The 26182-nt window shown below is 40.2% G+C and overlaps 2 protein-coding genes and 1 pseudogene across 2 annotated transcripts; all 3 read left to right on the top strand.

Annotated features, from left to right (window-relative positions):
• Positions 1–964: 964 nt before the first annotated feature.
• Positions 965–5285, top strand: LOC149111912 (E3 ubiquitin-protein ligase TRIM45-like; annotated as a pseudogene).
• A 62-nt stretch (positions 5286–5347) lies between these two features.
• On the top strand, positions 5348–7614 carry LOC149111911 (potassium channel subfamily K member 4-like). Its single transcript, XM_089289556.1, has 2 exons — positions 5348–6049; positions 6827–7614. Exons 1-2 carry the CDS (start codon positions 5746–5748, stop codon positions 7444–7446), a joined length of 924 nt encoding a protein of 307 aa, XP_089145682.1. The 5' UTR covers positions 5348–5745; the 3' UTR covers positions 7447–7614.
• A 2338-nt stretch (positions 7615–9952) lies between these two features.
• LOC110051474 (protein cycle-like) lies at positions 9953–25357 on the top strand. The gene is made up of 11 exons (XM_020757505.2): positions 9953–10147; positions 13260–13298; positions 14030–14074; positions 14734–14891; positions 15575–15747; positions 17320–17638; positions 18773–18989; positions 20250–20504; positions 21398–21570; positions 22094–22211; positions 23900–25357. The coding sequence occupies exons 1-11, from the start codon at positions 10092–10094 to the stop codon at positions 24258–24260; spliced, it is 1914 nt and encodes a 637-aa protein (XP_020613164.1). The 5' UTR covers positions 9953–10091; the 3' UTR covers positions 24261–25357.
• Positions 25358–26182: the final 825 nt, after the last annotated feature.

The following is a 26182-nucleotide window of genomic DNA, read 5'->3' as shown; positions in this document are numbered from 1 at the left end:
CTCGTTCCCAGGGCCTTTTAACAGGATGTTACTGAGAACGCGAGAAAATAAGGAACAAAAGGTTCACTGAGCGGTTTTCCCGAGATTTTCAGGATAGCGACTTCCAGCCAATGTTACTGACAGGGATTCATTCCATCAAGGCTAGGTCATCTTATCTTTATTAAAAGTCTAAAAGGTTTGTTTACATGTAATAGGTTATTCCACTTGGCGTATTAATCAGTACACATTTCCAGTTACCGCGATACTTTCTGGAGTATTTAGGGGCAGATTTTCCTCGAACTATTAAGCCAAGTTTCCATTCGAGAAACAAGCATTAGCGTAACATAAGAGCAAGCACGAGAGGCCTTATTCCACCGTGAAAACGGGTTTGTCGACACGAACACAAGCGCAGGCTCAAGCACAAGGATCACAATTTTTTTCCTTGTACGGCTATACTTTTGCTTGCCTTCTGTTTTATGTGAACGGAACCCGTCATAAGAGTCGATAAGAGCCAAGTCCCTCGCTATATATTTGAAAGATTCGTCCCAGTTTCCATCCCCACGTAACTTAAAAAGGGACCTGGAACTAGAACAGCTGAAATGAAAAATTACCGGGAAAATTAAGACAACCCTTCCCTATTCGATGGAAAAAAATGGCGGGTGGGTGGAGGGAATTCAGTTCTCTTTGCCACCTGTGACCACGCTCGAAACTTTTTAAACGTCCTACTTGCACTGGTTGTCACGCATTCATCTCTACGAAATATATGACTTCCCCAGACCATAGTACAAACTATGCCGGCTAGAGGAACATGAACATATTCCACATCTCATTTTCCAGATTAGTGCCTTGTTATCTCCATGAGTTGAGCTAAATATTCAAACTTGAAGTCCATCAAAACAGCTTGCGTGTTACACAGTCCGTACTATACTGTACAGCACCAATATTCACAACTTTCGTTACGAGGTCAGAGAGTTCGATCTGCCTGCTTGGCTGCTGAAAATAGAATGAAAAGCTGTTGTATTTATTCAAGTTAAAGTTTCTCGGAATCCCAGCCAACAGACAGGTGTGATCGATTTCATCTTCATTTCGCAATCTGTAGTTTTTGATGGAGTCTCTCGTGAAAAACCTCAAGGAACAAGTTACTTGTTCGATCTGTTGGGATACTTACACCAAACCCAAAACCATACCGTGTCTTCATACCTTCTGCTGTGAGTGCTTGGAGAAACACGCATTAGTCAGCCAAAGAAAAGGAAATTTTCGCTGTCCCGAGTGTCAAACCGAAGTTAGCATTCCTGAAGGAAATCGTTTCGATAATTTGCCGACCAGTTTTCTCCGCAACAGTTTGCTGAGTCTTCTCGCTGTTCGACATAGTGGGGATGGAAGCCAGATCAGCTGCGGTATTTGTAAGAAAAAGAGCGCTGAGATCAGCTATTGCTTTGATTGCGAAAATTTGATGTGCTCTGACTGGAATGTTCCAAGCTGCCGCCGCTGCGTTTGAAGCACGCAAAGTCACGCCAGTAAAACAGTTTCAAGCCCGAGACTACGAGGCCTTGTTAAAGCGACAGTCCTTTTGCTCACAGCAGTACCACGAGACCCTGTTAGGGGTAAATTCCTACAAGCGACAGGGCCTTGAAACGACGACATGAGTGCTATGGATTGGCGACGAGCGACAGACTACTCCAGCGAAATAGAGATAGCGACACCAATGGCAAGATAGACCGACAACGAATTTCGGAACCAGTGAGAATGCAGTGATTGTTTTAAACGTCTGAGTCGAAGTGAAGATGCATTTCCAGAGTTTTAAATCGGTTTTCGGGTCGTGAAACCCAGGCTTTCTTATATATGCTAAAATGTCCACGTCGAATAAATCGAGTCCGTCATTGCTGAGCATTTTTTCTCACTCTCAGCTGAGTGAGCAGTGCCCTAAAATGCCTAAAAACACGCTTAAGGAAAAAGGAAAGAGATCTTCGAAAGTCGGCTTCATATTTTTATTAGTAGGCCACCAGTAAAAGAATATGAAGCTGTATTATCAATTAGGAAAAGAGAGACAGGGGAAAGCTGCCAAGGTCTTCTCGTCTTCAGCAGAAGGTAAGGGTTACGCCAAATTCAAAGGAAGATTAAAGATAGGAGAGACTATCTGATTGAGGCCGTTGAGATTTTGGGCTAAAGAACGGTTCTTAAACATAAAAATGGTAAAAATAGTCATAGGTTCGATTGTACTTTAGGTCCAAATACTGACTGGAAAAAGACTGAAAATAGCAATTCCAAGCGTGAAAATTTCAAAATTTCCCGGGGGAGCATGCACCCACATCCCCTAGGAGGTTAGCAAATTCAGCGCTCGAAAACATGCCCAAGCCCTTAGAAAGTATGCTCCCAATATGCCCCCAGCACAGAAAATTGTGAAAAATTGAAGTAGCTAAGAAGTCTTTTCCTTCATCCTGAGTCGAAATGTGATGCTTGAAAAGTAACCATAAAGTAATCACTAAACCCACTGACCGGAGAAATGCTGGCTCTGCATAAAAATTCCTACTGCTGAAAAGTGTTCGAAGCAAGTGCAAAGCATATAAGGAGTTAATTATATCCAAAGAGATACTTAATTAAAATTTTATATGTACTTGACTAAAACAGCAAGGAACCTTGAATGCGTGAGAAATTATAGTTTGAGCGTGAGAGCGCAAGATTGCATTCGTTTGCGTGAACCTCGTGCTCAATGCGTGAGACTTCAGAGCACTGTGTCGGTTTTTTTTTTTTAATAAACAAGGGTATTACGATGTGTTATACGTGTAGCTTCGTTTTAACCGAACAAGGTCAAATTTCCCGACACAATTCCTCCGAGACGAAATTCCGACAGGCGACCTAGGAATCTTGCGAAATGCCCACATGGCTGGTGGCGAATTTCAGACAGGGGACATGGGTACCCCCCCTAACAGGGCCTCTACCACGAGAGAGAGGTAACCAGGTTTTACTGTCTTGAATGTCAAACTTGTGTTTGTCAAATTTGCATAAACACGGATCATAAGAATCATAATGTTGATCCTCTTGAAAAAGCAGCTGATGCCGAGAAAGCCAACATCATGGCGGGAGTCGAGTTGATGAAACAAAAGAGCAAAGTTTACACTGATCTAATGCGTGAAGTTGAGGATACAACTTCCAGGCTAGAAGCTAATATTATCAAAACTATAGCTGAAGTTTCCCAAGCTGCCAACCAAATGATCGCTAAGATTCGAGAACGCGAGCGGGAGGCCATTACTGAGCCCCGGAACACAGGCGTGACGAAAACGGAGAAATTAGACAGTGTCAACAAACAGACACAGTCCTCGATCAAGCAAATCGACCAAGCAGTTGAGTTTGCAAGTAACCTGGTTCAAAGAAGCTCAAGCTCAGATATCATGCAAAGCAACAAGAATTTGGGACAGCGATTTGAAGATCTTAACAAGACCGCAGTGCCAGCACTTCCGGTTGGCTCATTCGTTTAAGCCTGGGTTTCATATCAACCGGCGAAATAGATGTACATCGCTCCACAGTTCAAGGAATAACTGAGAATTTCCAAGCTGGTATAGAGGCAGAGTTTCTCGTCTGTCCAAAAATATCTAAAGAAGAACTGACGAGTTGAACTCAACAAAAATTACGCGTTGAAGTTCTCGTGGAACCCGTTGAACAAGAAGGCAGTTTGATTATTTGTGAAAAAGAGGATGGAAATTTCCAAGTGAAATTTATACCAAAAGTACCAGGCAGTTGCAACATCACAGTAAAGATAAATGGCGACAAACTTGCTAACAGTCAATTGACTGTCCAGGTGAAGGAAAGACAGGTTGATATCGTTGGCGAGTTAGATTTAAAAGGAGAGATGCCAAAAGAACCACGCTGGATTGCTGTTAACGGTAACGGACTGATCGCTGTAGCTGACCGTGAAAAAAACTGTCCTGATATTCGATAAGGAAGGAAAGTTTGTGTGAAAAATTGGCTGCCTTGGAGAGAGAGCTGCTGGGAAACTTAATCGTCCGAAGGAAATTGCGTACCTGAACGATGACGAAATTCTGGTTGCAGATGAATTGAATCACTGCATTCAGCAGTTCAATGTACAGACAGGGAACTTTGTGAAAAGCTTTGGAAAGAAAGGGACTGGAGAGGGAGAATTTCAGAATCCGACCAGCGTTTGTGTGACTGGTGAAGGACATGTTGTTGTGGTCGATAGCAGGAACAGCAGAATCCAGCTCTTCACGAATGATGGCAAACCTTTGTTCAAATTTGAAGATAGCGGTCCAGGAAAACTTCGCGAACCCATTGGATGCATCTACCACAAAAACATGTTCATTGTGACTGATAACTTAAACCATTGCTTGAAAAGTTTTGACGGTTCAGGGAGGTTTTTGTACAAAATTGGAGAAAAGGGCGAGGATGACGGAAAGTTGTCCTTTCCTTGGGGTTTGTGTGTCGAGAAATATGGCAATCGTCAGAATCTTCTTGTATGTGACTATAACAATGGTCGGATTCAACAGTTTACAATGGAAGGTTGTTTTACTGGAAAAACCATCACTAAGATAGGAAAACCAAGGGTAATTGTTTCAACAACAGATGGTCGCATTTTGTTTTGTGATTCGATAGATAAAAAGGTTTACATCCTAAAATAACTGGCAAATGAAAATGCAAAAAGTGAAGAATCGGGCCTCGCTTGAATAAAAAATATAATTGAAATCTTTCAGCAGGCAAAAACTAGTAAGAACATTAATAAGAACGTATTAAATTCAAAAGAACTAAGAACGTTCACTTCAGATTTCGGCTGGGCTTAGTCAGTCGGATTACTGACCTTTATAATTATTTCGAATTCTTGCTCAACAGTGCTTTGGTCAAGTTAATGATGATCGACACAAACTGAATCGGTACATTATAATTGATGATCTTATTACAAATATGGCAACAACTTGTACCCAGTACTCCTCACTCTCCAGGAGCGAGAAAATCTGGGCACCAAGTAGACCAGTCAAATGGATTTTTACAATGTAAGTCTTTTAGATGTGTTAAGACTTGTAGATAGATAGAGAGATAAATAATCTTTATTTATCCACGGATATATGTTAAAATAATGAACTCGCCAACGCCGGAGAACATAACCTGATTGATTATCTGGACTCAAAATTCTGGCTGGCGATTGGTTAAATTAATAAAACTGTAATGGAAAGGAGAGAAACATCATGTCAAGAACTTGATGGTTAATGAATTTTTTGTAATATCTCGTCATTTACAACAGCTAGTCTGACATCCTTTAATCTACAGATCAATAAAACCACTGAACACCATTAACTTCATTTGCATTTGTATATTTTGCAAAATGACTTCATCACAGAAAGTAAATACTGATAAAAAACCCTTTGAAAATTCGGTAAAGTTTGCAAAAGACTTCATCATAAAAAGTAAACATTGTTAGTATGACTGAAAACTCAAGTTTTCCTAAAAAAAAAAACCTCTAAAGGAATCGTCTCGCGTTTAGCTTGGCCATCATATACGACTCCAGGTTTTCTCCCGTTGTATGCCTTTCTGTTTAGCAAGTACTTTCAGCAGCAAGCCAACCGACTGACATTCACGCCGACCTAATCTTAATTCGGCACAGCGTTATTGACACTTCAAAGCTCCCACACCACAAACATATTTCCAACAGTGGATAAAGAACAAAGCCCGGACAATTTTGCCTAAGGGGAAGGAAGCTATAAAACGCCATTAATCATAAAACTGCGTGGTCTCAACATCATTCTCCGGTTAAGCCTAAACATGGCAGAGAAAAGCGAGGCAACGTTACTTTTTCGTTTAGTTGTTCTAATAATCTACATTTCGCTAGGGTCATTGTTATTTTCTCACATCGAAATCAAGCGAAGTTCAAGGGAAGAACTTAATGATAAAATTGCTCGCGGCATAAGTGTTCTGCTAAGGCAACATTCATGTGCTGTTAATTTATCTGAAGCAAAACTGAAAGCATTCGTCTGGCAGATTTTTGAACAGATGAATGTCGAAAGCGACGAAAGATGGCAGTTTAGAGACGGTTTTACTTTTAGCTTTGAGCTCCTCACAACCATTGGTAAGTACACTGAATCTGTTTTGGATTTTGCAGCAGTTTATGTTCCATTATCTTTCAGTCTGATAGCAGATATGTCAATGAAGGGCAAAGTTTGCTGCCAATGGAACTGAATCACGAATTAAAAAAACGTAGAAATGTAGCATTTTCCGGCCGCCAACATCGCTCTCGACCGTCGGCGCCCGAAAAGCGTTCTCAGCAGGTCTAGGGCCTTGGTTGAAGATCCTTGATCGGGCACGGACGAAACATTTTTGAATGTTGCCATCTTAACCCCTTACTTTTATGGTAAAGTTTAAATAGTCGAGAATGGGTAAGTAACGACGTAAGTAATTGTCGGGAGAATGGTGGTAATTAACGACGGACCCTAATGTCTTAGACTTTATGTGAACTAATGAGCGGAATCTTTGTTGATAAGGGAGCTCATAATCTATGTTATGGGTGACTATGGCGAGTTTTCAATTCTTTACTGACATTATTTGAAACCCCCTCCCCCGATGTTCTCTGTAAAATTTTCCTGCCAACAGTAATGCCCTCCAACAGTAATACCCCCTTCTCGCTTGACCTGCTCTTAAATGGCCGATGAAGCAATATGATTTTTTTGATGTCTCTATATCATGAGTCTTTCGTTTCCTGTATTAATTTAATGATGACTTTAATACCAAAACCCTGCACAAGAGAATTGCAAATGATTCCCACAACACAAAAACAGTGCCTCAAGGCAGTTATTAGGAATTCGGTAATTAACTACACTGATGTAGTTTGCTGTGCCTTCCATTGCAGGTTACGGTACATCTCCACCAAAAACTCAAACAGGCAGACTTCTGAGCGTGTTCTACGCTTTATTTGGAATTCCACTTTTTCTTGTAGTTCTAAAGGACGGCGGTGAACTTATCAACAAACACATTACTAAAGCTGTCATAACGGTCGAGAAAAACCTCTTCAGGACAGAACAGCCGCAAAATGTCAAAGGAAAAGTTTTGAGCGTTTTCGCATTTGCAATAGTGCTGTGCATTCTTACTTTGGCTGCGAAAGTTTACACCTTTCCTAAATACGGAAACCCGACTTATATAGATGCGCTGTACGTTTTGTTCATGACATTTACAACCGTGGGATTTGGAGATATTACGTTTGAAGGAACCAGTAGAAGTATACCCATAGCGCTTTTGGGATTAACCCTCATGTCGACAATCATTAACGCAATTTCGGTTTGGTTTGAAAACAGAGGGACTGTCAAGTGTATAAAATGTTGTAAAGTAAACGTGACGAGGTCGGTTTGTAGCGAGAGCATGAACCATACAACAGACATTGAAGATGACAAACACGTTCCAGCGGCAACCGAAGAAGTCACCGAATTCAAAATGTCAGCTCCTACTTCCGTAAGTTGTTCGTCCGTGCACTGAAATTCTTTTGTGCATGGATTATAAAAGTTAAGGCAGTGACGGTACATTTTAGTTTTGAGAGACGGGGGAAGACTACAATTTGAAGGAGTACTGAAAGTCAAAATCGACAGAATTTGTAACATTTTGTTTAGAAAGACTAACATACATAAAGTCAAGTTTGAATAGTTATTTTTGCTTATTTGTTGTTTTTGTTTTTGTTTTTGCGACATAAAACGTATAATACCCCATTTCCTCTTTGAGACGCGCGCACAGGGAATCATGGTAGTTGTGTGCGATGTCTCGAAGATGTCGTACGTGTGATGATTCAATTACCATCATTCCTGGCGCGCAAGTCTCGTAGGGGGAATGGCCCATTAGCTTTGAATTAAATTTGAGTCTCCCTCGCTTTCTGCGCCTCGACGTTGCGGGCTCAAAACTCATATCAGCGGCGGCAGTTGTGACGTAATATATAGATTTAGGCTAGCCTAAAAGCGTAGCTCCTGGGCCGGGTTGTTCAGAGCCCGAGTAAGCTAACCCAGGAAAAGGTAGAATTTTAATTTGAGTTTTCTAACTTTGCGGTGAGGTTTTCTGTATATTGTTTGGCCTTCTGTTTTGAGTTTTAATAATCGCCATATACACAAAACAAAGTAGCAAAAAAACATTTGTATAGAAGAAAAAGTTATAATTCGGTTAACTTTTAAGCCTGGGTTAGTGTTAACCGGCTTCCGAACAATCCTGCCCTGTTTCCAACAAGTTAACCTGGCATGAGCCCGCGATCCAATCGAAAACCAGCACTTAGCTGTAAACTTGAGCTCGCGATATGGTCACGTGATACTGGTCAGCGCATACCTTATTTTGACAGGTGTCAATTGATGATAACATGGATGTCCAATATCAAAGAAGTACACGGTAAACCAAGGCTGCAGGTCTCTGCCAGCCTATTATTTAGAGTTTGGCCGCCATGTTGCGCGACTCCGTCGTCGTCGTCGTCGTCGTCGTCGTCGTCGTCGTCGTCGCCGTCGCCGTCGCCGTCGCCGTCGCCGTCGCCGTCGCCGTCGTGCGTACGCGCCCACGAGCAATACCGCTAGCCATGACAACCATGAGAAAATCAACTCATGGGTTTCCTTTTCTTTCCTATATAAGTATGGGGCTCCGCTTGGCAGCCCCTCGGGCCGCCGGAGCTCCGCTATTACATGGATGGAACAGAGATGGGGAAGCCTCATAAACAAGCGTTTTAGACATATGCCAAACTATTTAAAAGTTAATACCCGTGGTCTAAAAGTTTTCATTTCTTCCTTCAGTTCAGTTAAATCACACGTTCAGGTCAGTTACGCAATATGGCCAGCTGCGTGAGCGGGCAAGATGAACCGAATCCTGCACTGTGATTGGCTACCCGAGTTTTCCCGCTTGGGATAACCCGTTGTGTCCCCCAAGGAAGCAGCGTATTTTTCCCATGTAATGAATCCCTTATTGACCAACCTTGTTAGGTCACGATAGCTGGATATTGGCCTGGTTCACACGCACAAAAAAAAAAAATGAACTTGGCTAATATCCAGCCATTTTCACCTCACGCTTGGTCAATAACCCATATTTATTATATGGCTACAACAGCTGCGTGAGCGGGTAAGACGAACCGAATCCTACTCTGTGATTGGCTACCCGGGCAGGCAAGAATGCGCCATCTTGTGCGCTCGAGATTACCCGCTGTGTCCCCCAAGAAAACAGAGTTCTTTTTTTTCTTGTAATAACTGCCATTATTGACCAAGCTTGTTCGGTCTAGATGGCTGGATATTAGCCTGTTCTTAAACACGCAAGAAAAAAAGGAACTTGGCCAATATCCAGCCATCTTAACCTCACGCTTGGTCAGTAACCCATATGAAATTGTACAGACACCGTGAGAATAGATGGAAGATTTATCAGCACGCACCTGAAATAAGTAGAACGTACTCTCAGATGGTTCTTAGCAAATATTTGGCTGGGCAGTGAGGACCCTTAATCCAGGAACACTTCGACTTTTTTGTACATTTTTCTTATTGACTCTAGAGTGAGGGCTCTTCATTTAGTGTTTTTACTTTGTCCATTACATTAAGAGCCTTCATTCTTAGTATAGTCACGTAAATAATAAAAAAAAAAAATGTTCAAAAATATCAAGTGTTCTTTGTTTGAGAATCGTTAGTGTAAAGTTCGCTTATAAAAGATGAAAGCGAAAGTGTCTGCAAGAAATTGTGGTGACCCCTAAAAAAGCCCAAACCATCAATTTCATTCACATTTTGTCGCCCCTCCCCATCCGGTCGACTTGGTCATTTATCATCGATCAAGTATCCCCCCCTCTCCCCTCGGGCGGGTGTTTAGTAGTGATCAGCGCCTGTACAGACTTCTCTGATTTGCCCCCGAATCCTTTTGAACGAAATATTAGACGAAAAGACCAGTTATAGTTTTTTACAGCAGTTCAAAGTTTCCTGAAGCACGACCAGGCATGCAACATATCATGTTTTTTTTTTCCAGTTAGTGCCAGTCCCCAGGGCATTCAAATCCTGCGGGAGACTGGAATCTTCATTCTGCCTTACATTTTGCCTTACTCTGAGCCGGAGCTCGATTTGATTTGTACTCAGCCGAATGTAGGTCGTTAGGAAAGAGTGCCTTCATAGCATTTTAACATTTCTAACATGGACGCCGCCTCGGGGAAAAGGAAGAAGAGAAGGGCTGTCTCCGACATCGTGGAGTAAGTCGAGAATTCAAATCATTGCTTTCACCAGATCTGTCTGATACGACAGACATTCGAATTTGATCGAATTAGCTGTTAAGCTTGGATTGAGAACGGCCAAAATTTGATGGATCAACCTTTGGACAATCTTGATTTTTGGGCTTACAGTGGCGGCTTGGTTATGTTGGGGTCCAAATTATTAGCTTTCTATGTTTTGCCAAACTTGAAGTACGTAAGCTTATGAACCAGGCAGGATATTCAGAGCTTATTATTAAACAAGCTTAGATCGAAGCTTGCGTGTCTGGGAGATGATAGCTTCCGTTGCTTTACGAGTTGTTAGCTTATACCATGTTCATGTTTTCTTCAAGTGTTGTTGTGAAGGCACGTAGTGTATAATAACAGATGCAATTTTAAGATTTGGCATTGTTCTTGAGGAAAGTGCTCATTCTGTGTTTGGTTAACTGCTGATCATGGTAAATATACTGTAACTCAACCGTATCTTCTAACCCAATATGAAATTGCATAAACTGACTCAGACATTAAGGATGTTTAGCATCTACTATTTGAACTGATGATAAGTTAATTTCTGTGACATGCTATGTACTGGTTTGGTCAATTCCAAAATCATTCATTCCCCATCCCTACCCTGGCACTGTCTAGGATTGCAAGACATCACCTGCTTTGTAGAGGAAACCACATGATTCTGAGTGGAATTTGGAATCAATAGGCAGGAGTAATTTTTTCAAGGGCAAACAAAATTGTATGAACCCATAGTACAAGTGCAATTTGTAGTTTTTGAAGAATGTTCCTGCCAAGAGGTGGGAAAGTTAGATGAGAGTGAAAAATTTTCATGTACTTATTTATTCCAAATATTTGCTCAAGAATATTGGTCATGTGAATTTACTTGTTAATAATACACTTGGAAATTTATAGACTGTTTGCATTAATTGCTTACCTAGGTAGGCTGCAGTGCTCTTGGTCCTCTAAAATGTCCCCAACTATTCACAAAACTCCCAATAACATTAGAAAATCTTTGGCAATCTTCAGAGTACTGGGAATCTTTGGAAGGGTATAGGTGATATTCAGGGTGTTAGAAAATGTACAGGCAATATTTGTTAATCTTCGGCTGGGTTTGGGCTATCTTCACAAGTGCTCAGAAAATGCCTAATTATCTTTGGCTATCTTCAAAAGGCTTTGGGTGAACTTTAACCACCTTCAAAGTACCTTGTATAACCATTGATAGTCTTCAATTGTCTTTATACTAACCTGGATATCTTAGTGGTAATTCACACTGGTGTTAGACTTTTTGCATTAGTATTACACTTAAACTGCACTGCTCTTACATGTGGCTGATCAGAATCGAGTGATTACTTTCAAGTTTATTATTATTGCTCTTGCAATATCTTATTGTGCAAGATGGGAATTGGTGGGAAGCCTGTATGCAACCCTCTGAGAAGGGTTAACAGGACTTCTACCTTTTCATAAAATAAACTCTTTTTAAAAAGGGAACTTACATAACAGATTTGGAATACAGAGGACCATCTCTTCAATGGTCCCTTAAGTATGGGAGAATAGCTTGCTATTGCAGAGAGCTGGTCATTGTAGGAAAGTAAAGTTTATTGGATTTATTCACATTTCCTAAATATCGCTGATTCGAAAATAGTTACGAGTAGAATAGACACTAGTTGAGCCAGGAAAGCCCTTGAAACAATGATAGAAGGAGACAAATAACTTACAGGAGGCCTTTTACACATGTCTCTGAAATGAAAGAAAAATTTGTGTCCTGAGCAACATGCAAACCCGCATCTCTCCACATATTAGTTGGGCGTGATATCTGCTGTACTGCACTGGGGCATCCACACTGGATACTTGGCTTATTGATGTGAGTAGATAGAATGCGGCCAATCCAAAGGACATTTTTCCTTCAAGACATTTGTGTGTTTCATGGCTTTTCCCCAACAATCAGGGTTACATAATAAGTTAGAATATAAACTATTTGCACCAGGAAAGCATTAGAAACAATGATAGAAAGATGTAAATAACTTACAAGCAGCCCTTAAATAATCATTGTCATGATGGTGAGGTATTTTTAACATGACTTGGACATTTGACTTAGACCTAGATTTGACTCAGCTAGCTAAGAAATGTATTTTGTTAAGTCAAGCTTCCAGCACTTTTAGAAACTCAAGGATCAGTTCGCATTAACTGTTTATAATAGGTGACAAAACATACATCACTTATGTACCAGGGTTGTGAAAAGTAGTCTGCTGCCAGCAAAAATCGCCATCTACTTGATCTGCCTCCATCTACTCTGCTTGCTATTTGCCTGATTCTTTAGGAAAGATTGCAAAATCAGCCACCAAACTCTAACAATAAGGCTGTCTAAATCTTACTTTGTGATAACCTTGCTTATACCATTTGTTACATCACTGTTTGCAGTGCTACATGTATCTGGAGGATTTAAAAGTTGAATTAAAGCATTTCAGACTTTTTATCCTCAAAATTGCAATCTTTTCAGTGAACAGCAACTTTTTAAAGGTTGTTTCTGTATCAAATATTTATATTTACCACTTGAAATGTGCCATATATCACTTTTATGTTTGATGCATCAAATGGCTAATGCTTATTGCAAGGTACTTGTAGACTTCGAGTAATTGCTCTGTCTGGAAGAAAAGGAGATGAAATTGTGTATATTATTAACTGCTTATTAACTAAGTGTGAGGTCTTTACAGGCAGATCTCACACAACTGAAACCACACTGTGTTGACCAAGCAATAGCAAGGTCTTCTTCTGCAATGTCGAGGTTTGAGATTTTCCCTTAAAGACTGAACCGTTAAGGTTAAGAAGTTGTTTATTATTAATGTGGCTTTTTGCTCAGTTTGTGCAGGCCCATAATCAGCCTGTGGGCATTACGAGTGAGTGATGCCCTAGAATTAGCCAGTCACATGTTATATTGGCTGTAACCACAAGCTGTGTAATGATGTAATGATGTAATGATGTAGTATAATACTATAATTGCTACATATACCTGTTGTATTCCTTCAATAACTTATTTACAATAACTAAGTTACTGTAACTTGTTTGTAAAAATGTATTATGCCTTTCTTAAATTGCATGTTGTATATTTCAGTGATGACAGCGATGCAGAAACTATTGATGGAGATGGAAGGTAATTGTTACCTTACCGTACATATTTATTTTAACGGAACTGCAAGTTCTTGACATTTAGCACGTGATGTTTAATATCACTCCCTCACATCTTGTAATTCACAAATATCAATTAGAATTTAAAATTAAAATTAATTACATTTAGAATTGCTTGCTCTTTTGCTTGCTCGTTCACCAACTTGCTCACTCAGCCGTTTGCTCACTCACTGGTTCTCTTTTCTCTTTGGAAATCACTTGCTCGATCACCCTCTTAGTCACCTGTTGGTTCACTCACCCTATCACAAACTTGTTATTAAGGTGTTAGTTAGCACTGGATAGCATGGTAGGATGATGTCAAGAAGTTATCAGTTTGGAATTGGTAATTAAATGTAAGTGTGATTTAGAACCAAGTGTAGGTAGCTCAGATTTACTCGCAGTTTTGAGGTCTCATCTGTTTGAATTCTGCGTCATGCTTATGTTATAAACACAGTGGTCATGCAAACTGGAGAAATGATCGTGACATCTTAGGGTGAGTTCCTCTGGGATGGTTCCATTTGGGATCAATGATTTGAAATCACTCGGATTATTTTGCATCAAAAGAGTCACAAGTATTTATTGGTTCCTTCTATGCGACATGATCTCAGTGATCCTGGAGCACTGATTCTGATCTGTATCATTCCAAAGGAACGCGCCCATATTAAATGTTTTTTTTTGGTCATAATACTAATTGCAAGCTTAATTATCTGTTTCCAGGGATGTGGATGACAGTAAGAAAGGCTGGCAAAAGGGGTACACAAAGTGAGTTTATAACATAACTAAAGCAAAGTGCATGCTCTGATTGGTTAATTTAGCGTCTACTATTTGCCCATGGGTGTACGCTGCTAACGTGTGTGCTGATGTTTACAAAGCAAATCTTTTGACAGACATTGATTCCAAAGTAATGGCTGACGTTCTTCTGCCAGAAATGCGAAACTGTCTTCACAGTTGTCTGAAGATGAAACTTCATCGAGTTACTGGTGTGCAGTCGGTTGTCATGAATGAATTTTCGTGCGCTTGTTTTCTCTTGTCATGTAAGACTACATGAACATTTTTTTGTGATGTAGCTCAATAAAAGGACTTCTGTTGTTCCAATGTCTCAATGTTATGTTATAAAACAAATGGTAAATGCCATAGCGTGCACTATTGAGTTATGGATGCACTTGGGAGGTTTGCTAAGCACCCAAGAAGCTAGAGTCGCACGAGGCCATCGCCTCGTGCGACTCTTATGCTTCTTTCGTGCTTAGCAACCTCCTGCGTGCGTCCATAACTCAATAGCGCACGCTATGGCGTTTACCATTTGTTAAGTTGATTTCAAGTTATTGTTTATTTGTGACATCTAACTTGACACAGGGTAACAGTTATATTTTGTCGTTGAAATTACATTTACTTAAAATTTGTCTCCATAAATGAACCAACAGGCCAAATCACAGCGAGATTGAGAAAAGGCGACGAGACAAAATGAACACTTACATTAATGAACTGTCTACCATGATCCCGATGTGTAATGCCATGTCACGCAAGCTGGATAAACTGACTGTTTTGAGGATGGCTGTGCAGCATATGAAGACTTTAAAAGGTAAAAGCAACTTCTCTTAAGTGGTACATGTCTTTCCCCTCTCTATAGTTCATGCCATGTCCCTCTGAACACATTGTACCCTCTTTCTCTATCCACTCCTCCCACTGGGTTAACCATCCCCTTCTCTCCTTCCTCCATTCTCCTTGTCCTCCCTTCTCCTTCCACACTTCTCCAACCCACTCTAACCCTAAGTTTTAATTTTATTTCTTTTTTCATTTTGTGGGAGGCACGGTGGCTTCATGGTTAGTGTGCTGGACTCTGGAGCGAGCAGTCCAAATTCGAGCCCTGGCTGGGGACATTGTGTTGTGTTCTTGGGCAAGACACTTAACTCTCACGTTGCCTCTCCCTACCCAGGTGTATAAATGGATATCGGCAAATTTAATGCTGTGGGGGGGGGGGGGGTAACCCTGCGATAGACTTGCATCCCATCCTCCCATCCAGGGGGAGTAGAAATACTCCTAGTCACTTCATGCTACTGAAACCAGGATAAGCTCTGAGCCTGATGAGGCACTTGGCTTGTATGCAGACTTTTCCCTCTCTTCTCCGTACTCCTCCTTCCTAAATATATGTACCTCCATTTTATGCTCCTCTCTCCTAAGGTGTCAGATGCAATTATATCTATCTCCACAAAGACCATAGTAAATCATAGTCTGCTGAAAGCTCCTTTACATTGTATTTTTCAGGAGCACTTGACCCATTCACTGAGACAAACTACAAACCAGCTTTCTTGTCTGATGAGGATTTGAAGAACTTGATTCTTGAGGCAGCGGATGGCTTCTTATTTGTTGTTGGTTGTGACAGGGGATGTCTTCTCTATGCGTCCGATTCCATTCAGAGTTACCTGCACCAGGCTCCTGTGAGTTCATTTCCTGAGTACTTTTTAGTCTGGATTTTGGAATTTGTTGGGACTTGGGTAAATAGTCCATGGTCTGGGCAACCAAGTATGTAGATATAATCAATGACACAATAAACAACAACAACAACAACAACAACAACAACAACAACGACAAAACTGAATGGAAAAAACAAACTGAATGGACTTGAATAAGGGGTGGACCATTTGATTTTTGAGGGGTGGGGGGTGGGTGATTTGTTACAGGCACAAATTGTTCTAATCCTTACGTGCACTTAGGAAACTTTTTTCTTGGAACTTGGACCGGCAGATAACCTGTACATTTTTTACTCAAAATTTTCCCTTAAAATTGGGGATGTGGCTTATCTGTGAGAATATCTGGACAATGTGCCATAAATTTGCAGAAATTAACCCTTTTTATTGAAAATTTATAAGTCTGTATAGCAAACTAATAACATCAGACTATGCAACAATCACTGCTTTTACAAGTTTTACAAGACAATGTGCCATAAATTTGCAGAAATTAACCCTTTTTATTGAAAATTTATAAGTCTGTATAGCAAACTAATAACATCAGACTATGCAACAATCACTGCTTTTACAAGTTTGGTGGCTCCTAAAAGAGCCATTTTTGTTCATAAGCATAAGCTTACATTTCTTGCTGTTAAACTAAAAAAATCTTTTAACCAGTTTAAAGTTTATGCCATTCTAGAGCAGGTAAACGTCACTTGGCAGGGAATCTGGACTGTTCCTTTGTTTACATTGTCGCAATGAACTGTGATCAAAGAAAGCTTTGAAAGCTACTTGTGTCCAGTATTCCATCTCTTGGTGAAATGCCTGACTACTACTGTTAGTTACGAACGAACAAACAAATGATCTTGTTATATGTAAAATTCTACAGTCTGAAAAACTGACAAAAATGGAAAAAAAATACTGGTTGAAAAATACCACAGAAAGATCAAACTTATTCAAAGTTGGAAGATATCAGATTCTATACTATTACTCAACAGAACAAATTATATGTAAGGGTTTCAATTTGAAGTATTCTCTGTTTTCAATGTCATTGAGTTTCAGTGCATTGTTAGTTTACGCTGGTTTACTTTCAATAAATCAAGAAATGTAAATGTCAAAACTCCACTTTAGATTTATTTTAATTGATTTCTTTCAAAACCTTTTTTTCAAAATTGGAGTTGCCAAACTTGGGGTGTGGTTTATCTATGTGGCTTATCCGCCAATGTTTATGGTATTTTTCTCTCCATATAACAGGCTTTTTTCAGCTCACTGGACATGTGTGAATTTCTGTTCGGCAGTGGTCATGAGCATGAATTTTGTTTGGTACAAGCATGCTTGCAGGATGTTTTTTTCAAAATCACTCATCCCCCCTCAAAAGTGGTCCACCCCTAACAACATAATTATGAAAAATACAAGCAAACCTTTTATGGCCTAAAATATTGATCCAAATTAGTTTTTTACGAGTAATTATGGGATTTGTCCTGATGGACTTGAACATATAATGCACATATCTATTTGACATGACATGTGATTAAATTTAACTGTTTTGGTTTCTACTTACAGTCTGACCTTGTGGGGCATAGTTTCCTCGATCTTGTCCATCAAAAAGATGTCAACAAAGTCAAAGAACAGTTGTCATCTTCAGACACCACACCTCGTGAAAGACTGATTGATGCAAAAACAGGTCTTCCACTTAAAACTGAGAATCAGCCAACTCCAACAAGATTGTGCTCTGGGGCTAGGAGGTCGTTCTTTTGCCGCATGAAATGTGGTTCCAAAGGGAAAAAGGATCGGGATGGCATGGATTCTGAACCATGCTTGATGAAAAGAAAAAGCAAAGCCAAACAAGCGGCACAACCAGATAAAAAACCTTACGTTGTTGGTAGGTGTAACAGACAACCTCAAGAGACCTTATGATTTTATTACAATTTTCCTCAAGTAACTCAGTCCTATTGATTATGTCAGTCAAAAAGAGAAAAGCATAGTAATAACTTTCTGTGCTAAAGATTTTGGAGAAGACTTGCAGTCGAATCTTGCACCTGTGCAGTAGTGTTAATAGTACAGTTGAACCCCGCTATTTCCAACCTTCAGGGGAAATGAAAAATAGTTTGAAGTAATGGGAGTTTGAATAGTAAGTGATTGAAGGACCAAGGTGACCAAGAAATAACTAATTTCCCTGTCAATTCTACCCTCCTTCATTTCATTGGGAAATGTTTATTTTGGAAGGGTAAAAGCACATATCCTGTTCTTTGTGCATTTATCCTGAAATCTTAATTCCTTTTCCCTTGGCCTTTATCCTCCCAAAAAGTTACAGAATGCCATAGAAATAAAAGAATAGTCACAAAAGTCATTCACACTGATTGTTCAGCTCTTCTTAAATCTTGGGTATGATATGTGTGACTAAAAAACAAAACAACCAAAACACACATGCAGTACATCGCATTGACTGTGTTGGTCTCTGTATTTTCTATGGCATGATATACAATAGTTATGCAATGCTCTCTTGTGGTATAACTTGGAATATCCCACTTGTCACTTGTTAATTCTTGGTAAACCAAGAAAATACAAGTGACTCGTGGGATATTCCATGTTATGGTATACCACAAGAAAGCGTTGCATAACTAGTATTTACATGTACAGTCGGACCCCAGTAATTTGAAGTTGGTTCTTTCGAATTCCCTATTATTTTGAACCCCAAACCATTTCCCTTTGATTTGTTCTTCAGTCATTTACTATCAGCTATTTCAAACTCCCACTATGTTGAACTATTTTTTGATTCTCCTGAGAGTTCGAAATAGGGGGATTCAACTGTAGTAATTTTGAATTTACATGGATTGATATTTTCTTAATTTGAATCAATAAGTTAATAACTGTCTACATTAGTGTCTCCAAAGGTCCATAAGTCCATATTTACTCCACTGATGTGTGTGTGTCCTAATGAGATAAACTTGATTCATGTGTATTGAGAAGTCCGGTCAGGTTAAATTTTAACTACTGTATTTTTTGGTTGTTCTAGTTCATTGTACAGGTTATTTAAAATCATGGCCTCCATCAGGCTGTTCTTTTGATGACGATGATGAGGACAGCGAATCTAGAAATCTCAGTTGCCTTGTAGCAGTGGGAAGAGTGGAAACAATTTATGATGAAACAACAGATTATTCACTGCCAGGAATTGCGAATGAGTTTATCTCACGGCACAGTATAGATGGCAAATTCATTTTTGTTGATCAGCGGTGAGTAGGAATCAACCAAGCTTGCAGTATTAATTCCCTCAACTGGTTGACAGTGAATTGAGAAATCATAATTATGTTAATCAGTCTCAAGGCTTTACCAGCCTTGATGGTTCACAGACAAGAACATTTCCTTGAATTTTGGTATTTCTCTTGTGATGAAGTCCTTTGATTCTGGTCAGAACTCTTCAGATGTACTTGATTTTCCTGGGTGTGGAGACTCCCATACGAAAATGTCAGGATGCTTGTCTTCTCGGGTACAAATCAAGGATTCTGGTCTCACTTAGTGTGTTGATGATGAAAGGCCACTATTTTTAGCTGTCAAGGTATCTTTTGGCAGGGTTCGTACGGGTCCTGGAAAACCTGGAAAGTCCTGGAATTTTATTGTGGTATTTTCCAGGACTGGAAAGTCCTGGAAAAGGGCTACTGGTCCTGGAAAGTTTTGGAAATCTCTTAAACTCGAGTAAAAAAAATATGAAATGTATGGCAGGCAATAAGGAGAATTAACATTAATATCGTGGGAGTGAAAGGATTAATGTGAATTTTAGAGTCCTGGAAAAATCAATCTGATTCCTGGAAATGTCCTGGAAATTTGTTTCTGAAAAAGGGTACGAACCCTGTTTTAGGGTGCACTTGAAGACACAATTATTATAATAAAAGAAACGCTCACATTTCTGTTTTTAGGCTCGATTTCCACTGGTCTCTAATGAGTCTGGTCTACTAGTGCAGGCTGCTTTCCTGAACAGCGGCTGGTAATCGAGCATGTTCCATTTTAAGTAGTATCTTTAGGGGTCAAATAAAGCTCAAACCGAGCCCTGATTGGTATCCTTTGGGGTTTAATTCAAATTTTCCGTCAAGCATCCCTGACCTGTTCATATGGGATTTCTCCTCGGGTTGATTTTAAAATCCTGAACCCAGCATCTGATGTGTGGGTTGAGTTTGTTGTTGATTCATGCCTTGCTCTATTTTTCTGCAAGTTTGCTGTTTTTCCCCCCTCAAAAACACTCCAATCTCCAATTTGACCTCAAACTGACAAAGCATGTCTACTTTATAACGAGCTCCTGAAAGACCTTTTGTGTTCAATAATAATTGCATTAAATTTTACCTTATGTTTCGCCCTTAATGTATCAGGTTCTATGGAAACCCGTCTTACAACAGTTACACCCTGTTTTAAGCTAACAGTAGAGAATTCGTAGAGGGTGCCTGCTTTCTAGTACGTCCATGAAAACTGTAGGAACCATTGAACTTTTTTTCTCATTTCAGAACAACTGCCATAACAGGCTATCTTCCCCAGGAATTAATAGGAAGTTCAGCCTATGAATTTTTTCACCAAGAGGATTTGAATTCAATAGCTGTGTCGCATCGGCGGTCACTCCAGGGAGAGACAGTAATGACAGATGTTTACAGATTCCGATGCAAGGGAGGTCACTTAGTTCCACTCAGAACTAAATCAACTGTGTTTAGAAACCCCTGGTCTAAAGAACTGGAGTTTATCGTCTGTGTCAACACTGTTGTCACGTGAGTATACATGTGTATGGCTAGCCTTGTGACTTTTTTCGATGACCCTTTCCTAAGAAAAAGACACCCAAATATAGATACCATTACTTTTAGCAGTGGTTTTGCATTGAAGAGCTCCCTTTTTTGTGAGAATATTCTTTACTAAATGATTCTTAGGTTGCGAACCAAATGATTATTTGAAACACTTTCTGAAGCAGTTTTCCAATGGTTCATTTCACCTGGCAACCTCTCAACCTATATGCGAGATCAGACAGGATTAGCTTATTTAAGCTTATTTAAGCTAATTATTTTATTTAAGCTTATTTAAGCTTATTTACTTTAAAACTATCCGATCTATTAAAACCAGATTTATGCAGAACTAATTTCTAGTATCAGATGGTAACAGTTTGGCAGATTGTTATTGTGATAGGCTGAAAGAAATGTTGAACCATTTAGAATACACAGCAAGACTAGTCGAGTAAAATATCAAAACAATTGAAAGTGTTTTTCAGCTAAAAGGAGTACAGACTGTAATGCCTGTTTCAATCGCTTAGAAAATTTTTTGCTACATGAAGTTTTCGAGAAACCTTAGCTTCCTGCTGGCTTGCATGATCTTACAGAGGGGAATGATGAAGAAAATTCAGTATAATAATGGTCTTTGCGAAACCAGTATTTAAAACTGATATGTGCGTGAGGGCGACAGGATGTATACTGTTGTACTCGGATCGTTGAGCGAATAGTGAAAACCCCAAGGTGATAAAAAAATATTTTTCACCTCCTGTCGTTTGAGGCCCTACCAACACTGTCAGGGCTGTGTACATTTGTTACCAACCCTGTGGTTAATATTATTCATATCCTTTCTCCTTTTGTCACCTGTCACTCAACTTTTCTTTTGGACTTTGCTTTATTTTCAGGGGTTTAGAATCGTTTGCTTTGCCTCTCACTGCGCCCGATATGCAGGCCCTGCAGCTAACTGGCAGCGTGGGGTCTGCGTCGTCGATTCAAAGCGACAGCATGTGTGCAGGTCATCAGACTAGTGTTCAACAAGTATTGGAGATGCTGAAAAAGAGGCAGCCTGTAGATGCGGGTAAATAATCCATTAGTGTTCGGCAATCTTTGAGAGACTATTATAATCTCCGAAAGTCATCGGGTCGTCTTCGGATCATTTATGCAATCGACTTATCTTAACTGCTTATTAACTAATTGGCAGGCGCGGTGGCCTCATGGTTAGTGCGCTCGTCTGCGGATCGAGCGGTCCGGGTTCGAGCCCTAGCCGGGGACATTGTGTTGTGTTCTTGGGCAAGACACTTTACTCTCACAGTGCCTCTTTCCACCCAGGTGTATAAATGGGAACCGGCGAACTTAATGCTGGGGTAACCCTGCGATGGACTAGCATCCCATCCAGGGGGGAGTAGAAATACTCCTAGTCGCTTCATGCTACAGAAACCGGGATAAGCTCCGGCCTGATGGGCCACTTGGCTCGCATGCAGACTCTACAGAGTAAATTTTTACGGGCGGAATAAAAAGTAAATAGTAATGCCCTCTGCCTAAACAAGTCACAAATCAATAATAAAACTGTAGAGTAAATGCTTTTATTTGACTCAATCCAGGATCAAAGTCTTCCGTTAATAAAATATCTGACTTGGACGGTGCAAGGACAAACGTAGGAGCAAGTCGTATTGGGGCCATGGTGGCGGAGGAGGTTCAAAACCAACAGACACAAGACAAGTATGTCACATATCATATGACTGAGAAAATTACTTCATTGTGATTGACTGAGAGCAGGCCAATTTATCGTTTATTTTTTTTGCACTGCAGTGCAAATTAACGCGCGCGCGTTCGTGATTTTCTCAGTCATATGATAAATGAGTAATCGTATGATGGCTGGAACAATTAGGATTTACGCTACTCGTGATACTTGAAAACTCGTGCAATTGTGAGAAAATTATATCACTGGTAGTGTGAATCCGTAATTGCACTCGCATTCATACGATTACCTATACTGTATCATTATTGTCATTCGACTCACCTGGACCTGTTTATATCTGAGGAGGCATCTGTATGGGATTTACTTTCTATAAAGGGTCACCGGCACGGTGTAAGCAGTCCCCTCATGTAAGGGGATACCTGCTTTCTGTAAGGGGTAAGCTTCTGTTAGGGTGCAGAGGGCTGCTACAAGGGTCGCCTTCCATAATAGGACACCAACCCTGCCTTGTACGGGGGATGCCTTCCTCCTTTATCTGTTAATTTATCGCCAAGTTTTAATAGAGCCATAGTAAGTACTTTAATGAACTAGCTTTTTTGGTTGGTGTGGGGGACGCGGTGGCCTCATGGTTAGCGCGCTGATCTCTGGATCGAGCGGTCCGGACTCGAGCCCTGGCCGGGGACATTGTGTTGTTCTTACTCTCACAGTGCCTATCTCCACCCGCGTGTTTAAATGAGTACCGGCGAATTTAATGCTGGGGGTGACCCTACATGGACTAGCATTCCATTCAGGGGGTAGAAGAAATACTCCTAGCCACTTCGTGCGACAGAAACTAGGATAAGCTCCAGCCTGATGGGCCACTGGCCTGACGGAGACATTTGTTCTCTCTGTATTGAGAAGTATTGGCTACTTTTTAATTTTTGGGACGTTTATTGATACCGCCTTTGGCTCCACCATCAACTTGCAAAAAAAGACGTAGACCAGTATTTTCGCAATATAATACACTCTTGTTTTTATAAGATGGTCTAACGTTTGAGTGGAGGCTGAACGTTCTTCAAAGAACACAGCTCTAATATTTCTCGAGATATTCTTGATTCAGTGTTTTACTGTTTTCGTGGAACTACTAATGATGTCATCACTTTCCTCATTTGCATAATACAAAAACGTAAACATGTCTTAAACAAAAGAGGATGTTCCAAAAAGGAAAAAGCCATTCTTCTTTATTTTGAAAAGCCTTTGAAATAAGCAGCAATTATTTGTTACTTCATAGGCACTTTTAAGATGTTCTGAAAGTTACACGGTATAATATTTCAATAAATCAAAGTGGACGTGACTAGGAAATTTATCAAAGTTGGTTGTTTGCCTGGTATGGTATCGAGTTGCTTGTCACATGCTTGTGGGACGTGCTCTGATGCCACGAACAAGATTTGTCCACATGTCGCCCCAACCAACTATTGCTAAATTTGGCTTTGCAAAAAGCATTTAACACGGAGGCTCACTGCCTTTATTTATACTACTCATTAAAGGAAAAAAATGAGCAAGATAAAAACGTTCTTTACTAACTCACAGCCTAGGATAGTATGTTCTTACAATGTTGGCTAATCTTAGTCTCAATGTTCTTACAAAAAAGGTTCTTTTATTAAAAAGACGGTTTATCACTCGGGCTTTTCCAGTCTTTTTTTCCACTTGGTTTTGTTTCTTTAATTTTTAGGCAAGCCCAGTTCGGAATGAAAACCAATACGACTAACAGATCAAATGAGGACCTCTCATTAAACATGGATATTTCGGGTGGAGGTGTAACTACGATAAATATAGACGATATTTCACCCAACACGCCCAGTGGCTCGAGAACCGCGACGGCGAGGGGACTGGGCTCTCGTGCGGGGGGCGCTGGTGTGGATAGTCAGCAGCAATTATCGCAGGCGCATCTGTTGGAGCAGTTGATTGGAATGCAGAATGCAATCGAGTCTATGGAAACTCCCATGGAGCAAAGCGAGGAGACAATGTCGGTATTCATGAATATGCTTGAAGCGGATGCTGGACTCGGGGGGGATTTCGAGGGTTTATCGTAACAAAGATGGAAGGAAAGTTATCAATGCGTTTTATTTCCTTTTCACGAAGACTGATGCAGGTGGCCAGTGGTTTTGTTTCATCTCTAGTGAAAGAGTGGATTTTAAGAAAAGACGGAAAGGAGCTAAATAGTTTATGTTTATATCACCAACAGTCTTCAATGCCATTGCTCATCTAAGATCATACAAGGTGGAGACAACAATTTGATTTGAGTCAAATGAACAGAGTTGCCTTGACAGCGTTACGTTACGTTACGTGTTGAGGCTTTGCCTCCGCGTCCATCGGCTCGTGAAACCACTGTACTTAGTGTCCCTCTTTCTTCCCTCCATTCGTTCCTTTTAATCATCCAGACTTCTTTCAGGACGAGCCTTCTTTGTTTGTTTGTTTCTGTCCTTATAAGTTTCGGCTAAAAGGATGTGCGCTGGTTTACGCAACAAAATTATTTTTACAGTGTATATAATTTGTATATAGTTTTGAGATTAACTTCCAGTTACCACGTGCTATGCAAATGGCAATAATGAAAATGAACTTGATACGATAATATCTAGGCAAATTTAGTTTAAAGGCTTATCAAATAAGTTATGTCAAAGTTAAAGGTAAGTTTACAACACCTTCATATATTTCTTTTCATGTTATTTTATCTACAAGGACAGTATTTTTGTCGGTGAGGCGTTACTGAAGACGCCTGCCATCCGTAAAGACGTATAGACGAATGTTCATACGAAGCTGCGATGTGCTGTGTAACTCGCAAGGCATAGTAGCAAGTGGAAGCTCACGGCTTTCGTCTCCAAACACTGGTTTGGTCTTCAGTCATCTTTCCGAGATTGTGAAAGGTTGATTTGCAGGAAACTTAAGACGTTCTTTAAGTGCAAATCACGAGAACGCTTTCCTTTGTAATAGTAAGAACAAATGAATATTTTAACTTCACGTTGTTTTGATAGAAAGTCAGTTCAGTGAAAAGTTTTATTGATGTAGCTGTTGATTTAGGTACGACGTTTTCTTTATAGCCAGCGTCACTAATATGTTCAAGAATTAGAAGTAGGATGTAAGGACGAGACGAGAAAAACAAGAAGAAACTTAATAAACAGTTCTGCCGATACGTATGCTTTGTGCTCCCAAAAGGGATAATTACGAAGAATGAACTATTTACGGACAATTGATTCTGGAAGAAAATTTATGAATATCCTGTTCAGTAAACTGAGGTGTAGTGTTGAGTATACATTTTAACTTGACAGAGAGAAGGGTTGGGGGTGGGGATGGGCGTGGGGATGGGGTGGGGATGGGCGTGGGGATGGGGTGGGGATGGGCGTGGGGATGGGGTGGGGAAGGTAAATTCCCCACAGAGCAAGTAAAAGGAAGTTCATTGGTGGAAGGAATTCATTGAATTCACTGTTAAGTTTTCTTATTCATAAAAGTTCGTCAAAGAGTGGAAGTGGATATAAATAAAAAGGTAAAAAGCAAAACAGTACATTTACGAACAATTAAATACAAATTCTATATCTGCTGTGTTTTCCCTTGTGTGTGTACCTATCTTGCTTGGCCCTTCCTACAATGTTTTCAACCGTTTTATGCTTACGATCATCTATCACCATCACCACTACTATCACCGCCATTATCATTATCATCAATATCACTCCTGGCTACACACGTGACTCAAAAGCATTAAGACAACACCGGACATTGCAGTTAGTAAGTCAGCGTCCATATTACGCCAGAGAGATTTGGAAATGGAGCTTTATTTGTACGGTTAGGTCTACCGTCTTCTCTAATCTGTCGCGAAACGGAGCTTTGCCAAAACGGTTTTCAAACCGGAGGAATTGAAAACGCCGGCTTTTCGTTTTCGTGTGGACGGAAATCATTTTGAAAACGCAGCTTTTCGCAAACGATGGCGTCACGATAATCATGTGATTTCAATGGCCGAGTT

This window comes from Orbicella faveolata, unplaced genomic scaffold (assembly GCF_042242905.1).
Source record: "Orbicella faveolata isolate gen_17 unplaced genomic scaffold, um_ofav_v1 contig_2, whole genome shotgun sequence".
In the NCBI taxonomy this organism is placed as follows: domain Eukaryota; kingdom Metazoa; phylum Cnidaria; class Anthozoa; order Scleractinia; family Merulinidae; genus Orbicella; species Orbicella faveolata.
Note: the sequence above shows the minus strand (reverse complement) of the source record. Positions and strands in the feature narration are given on the sequence as shown.

What these genes read in the sequence shown, in the direction of transcription:
- LOC149111911 (XM_089289556.1), top strand. Translation starts at nt 5,746, where the DNA reads ATGGCAGAGAAAAGCGAGGCAACGTTACTTTTTCGTTTAGTTGTTCTA. An exon ending in TGAGCTCCTCACAACCATTG is followed by an intron (nt 6,050 to 6,826) that starts GTAAGTACACTG and finishes CTTCCATTGCAG; the next exon opens with GTTACGGTACATCTCCACCA.
- LOC110051474 (XM_020757505.2), top strand. Translation starts at nt 10,092, where the DNA reads ATGGACGCCGCCTCGGGGAAAAGGAAGAAGAGAAGGGCTGTCTCCGAC. An exon ending in GCTGTCTCCGACATCGTGGA is followed by an intron (nt 10,148 to 13,259) that starts GTAAGTCGAGAA and finishes TGTATATTTCAG; the next exon opens with TGATGACAGCGATGCAGAAA. An exon ending in AACCAACAGACACAAGACAA is followed by an intron (nt 22,212 to 23,899) that starts GTATGTCACATA and finishes TTTAATTTTTAG; the next exon opens with GCAAGCCCAGTTCGGAATGA.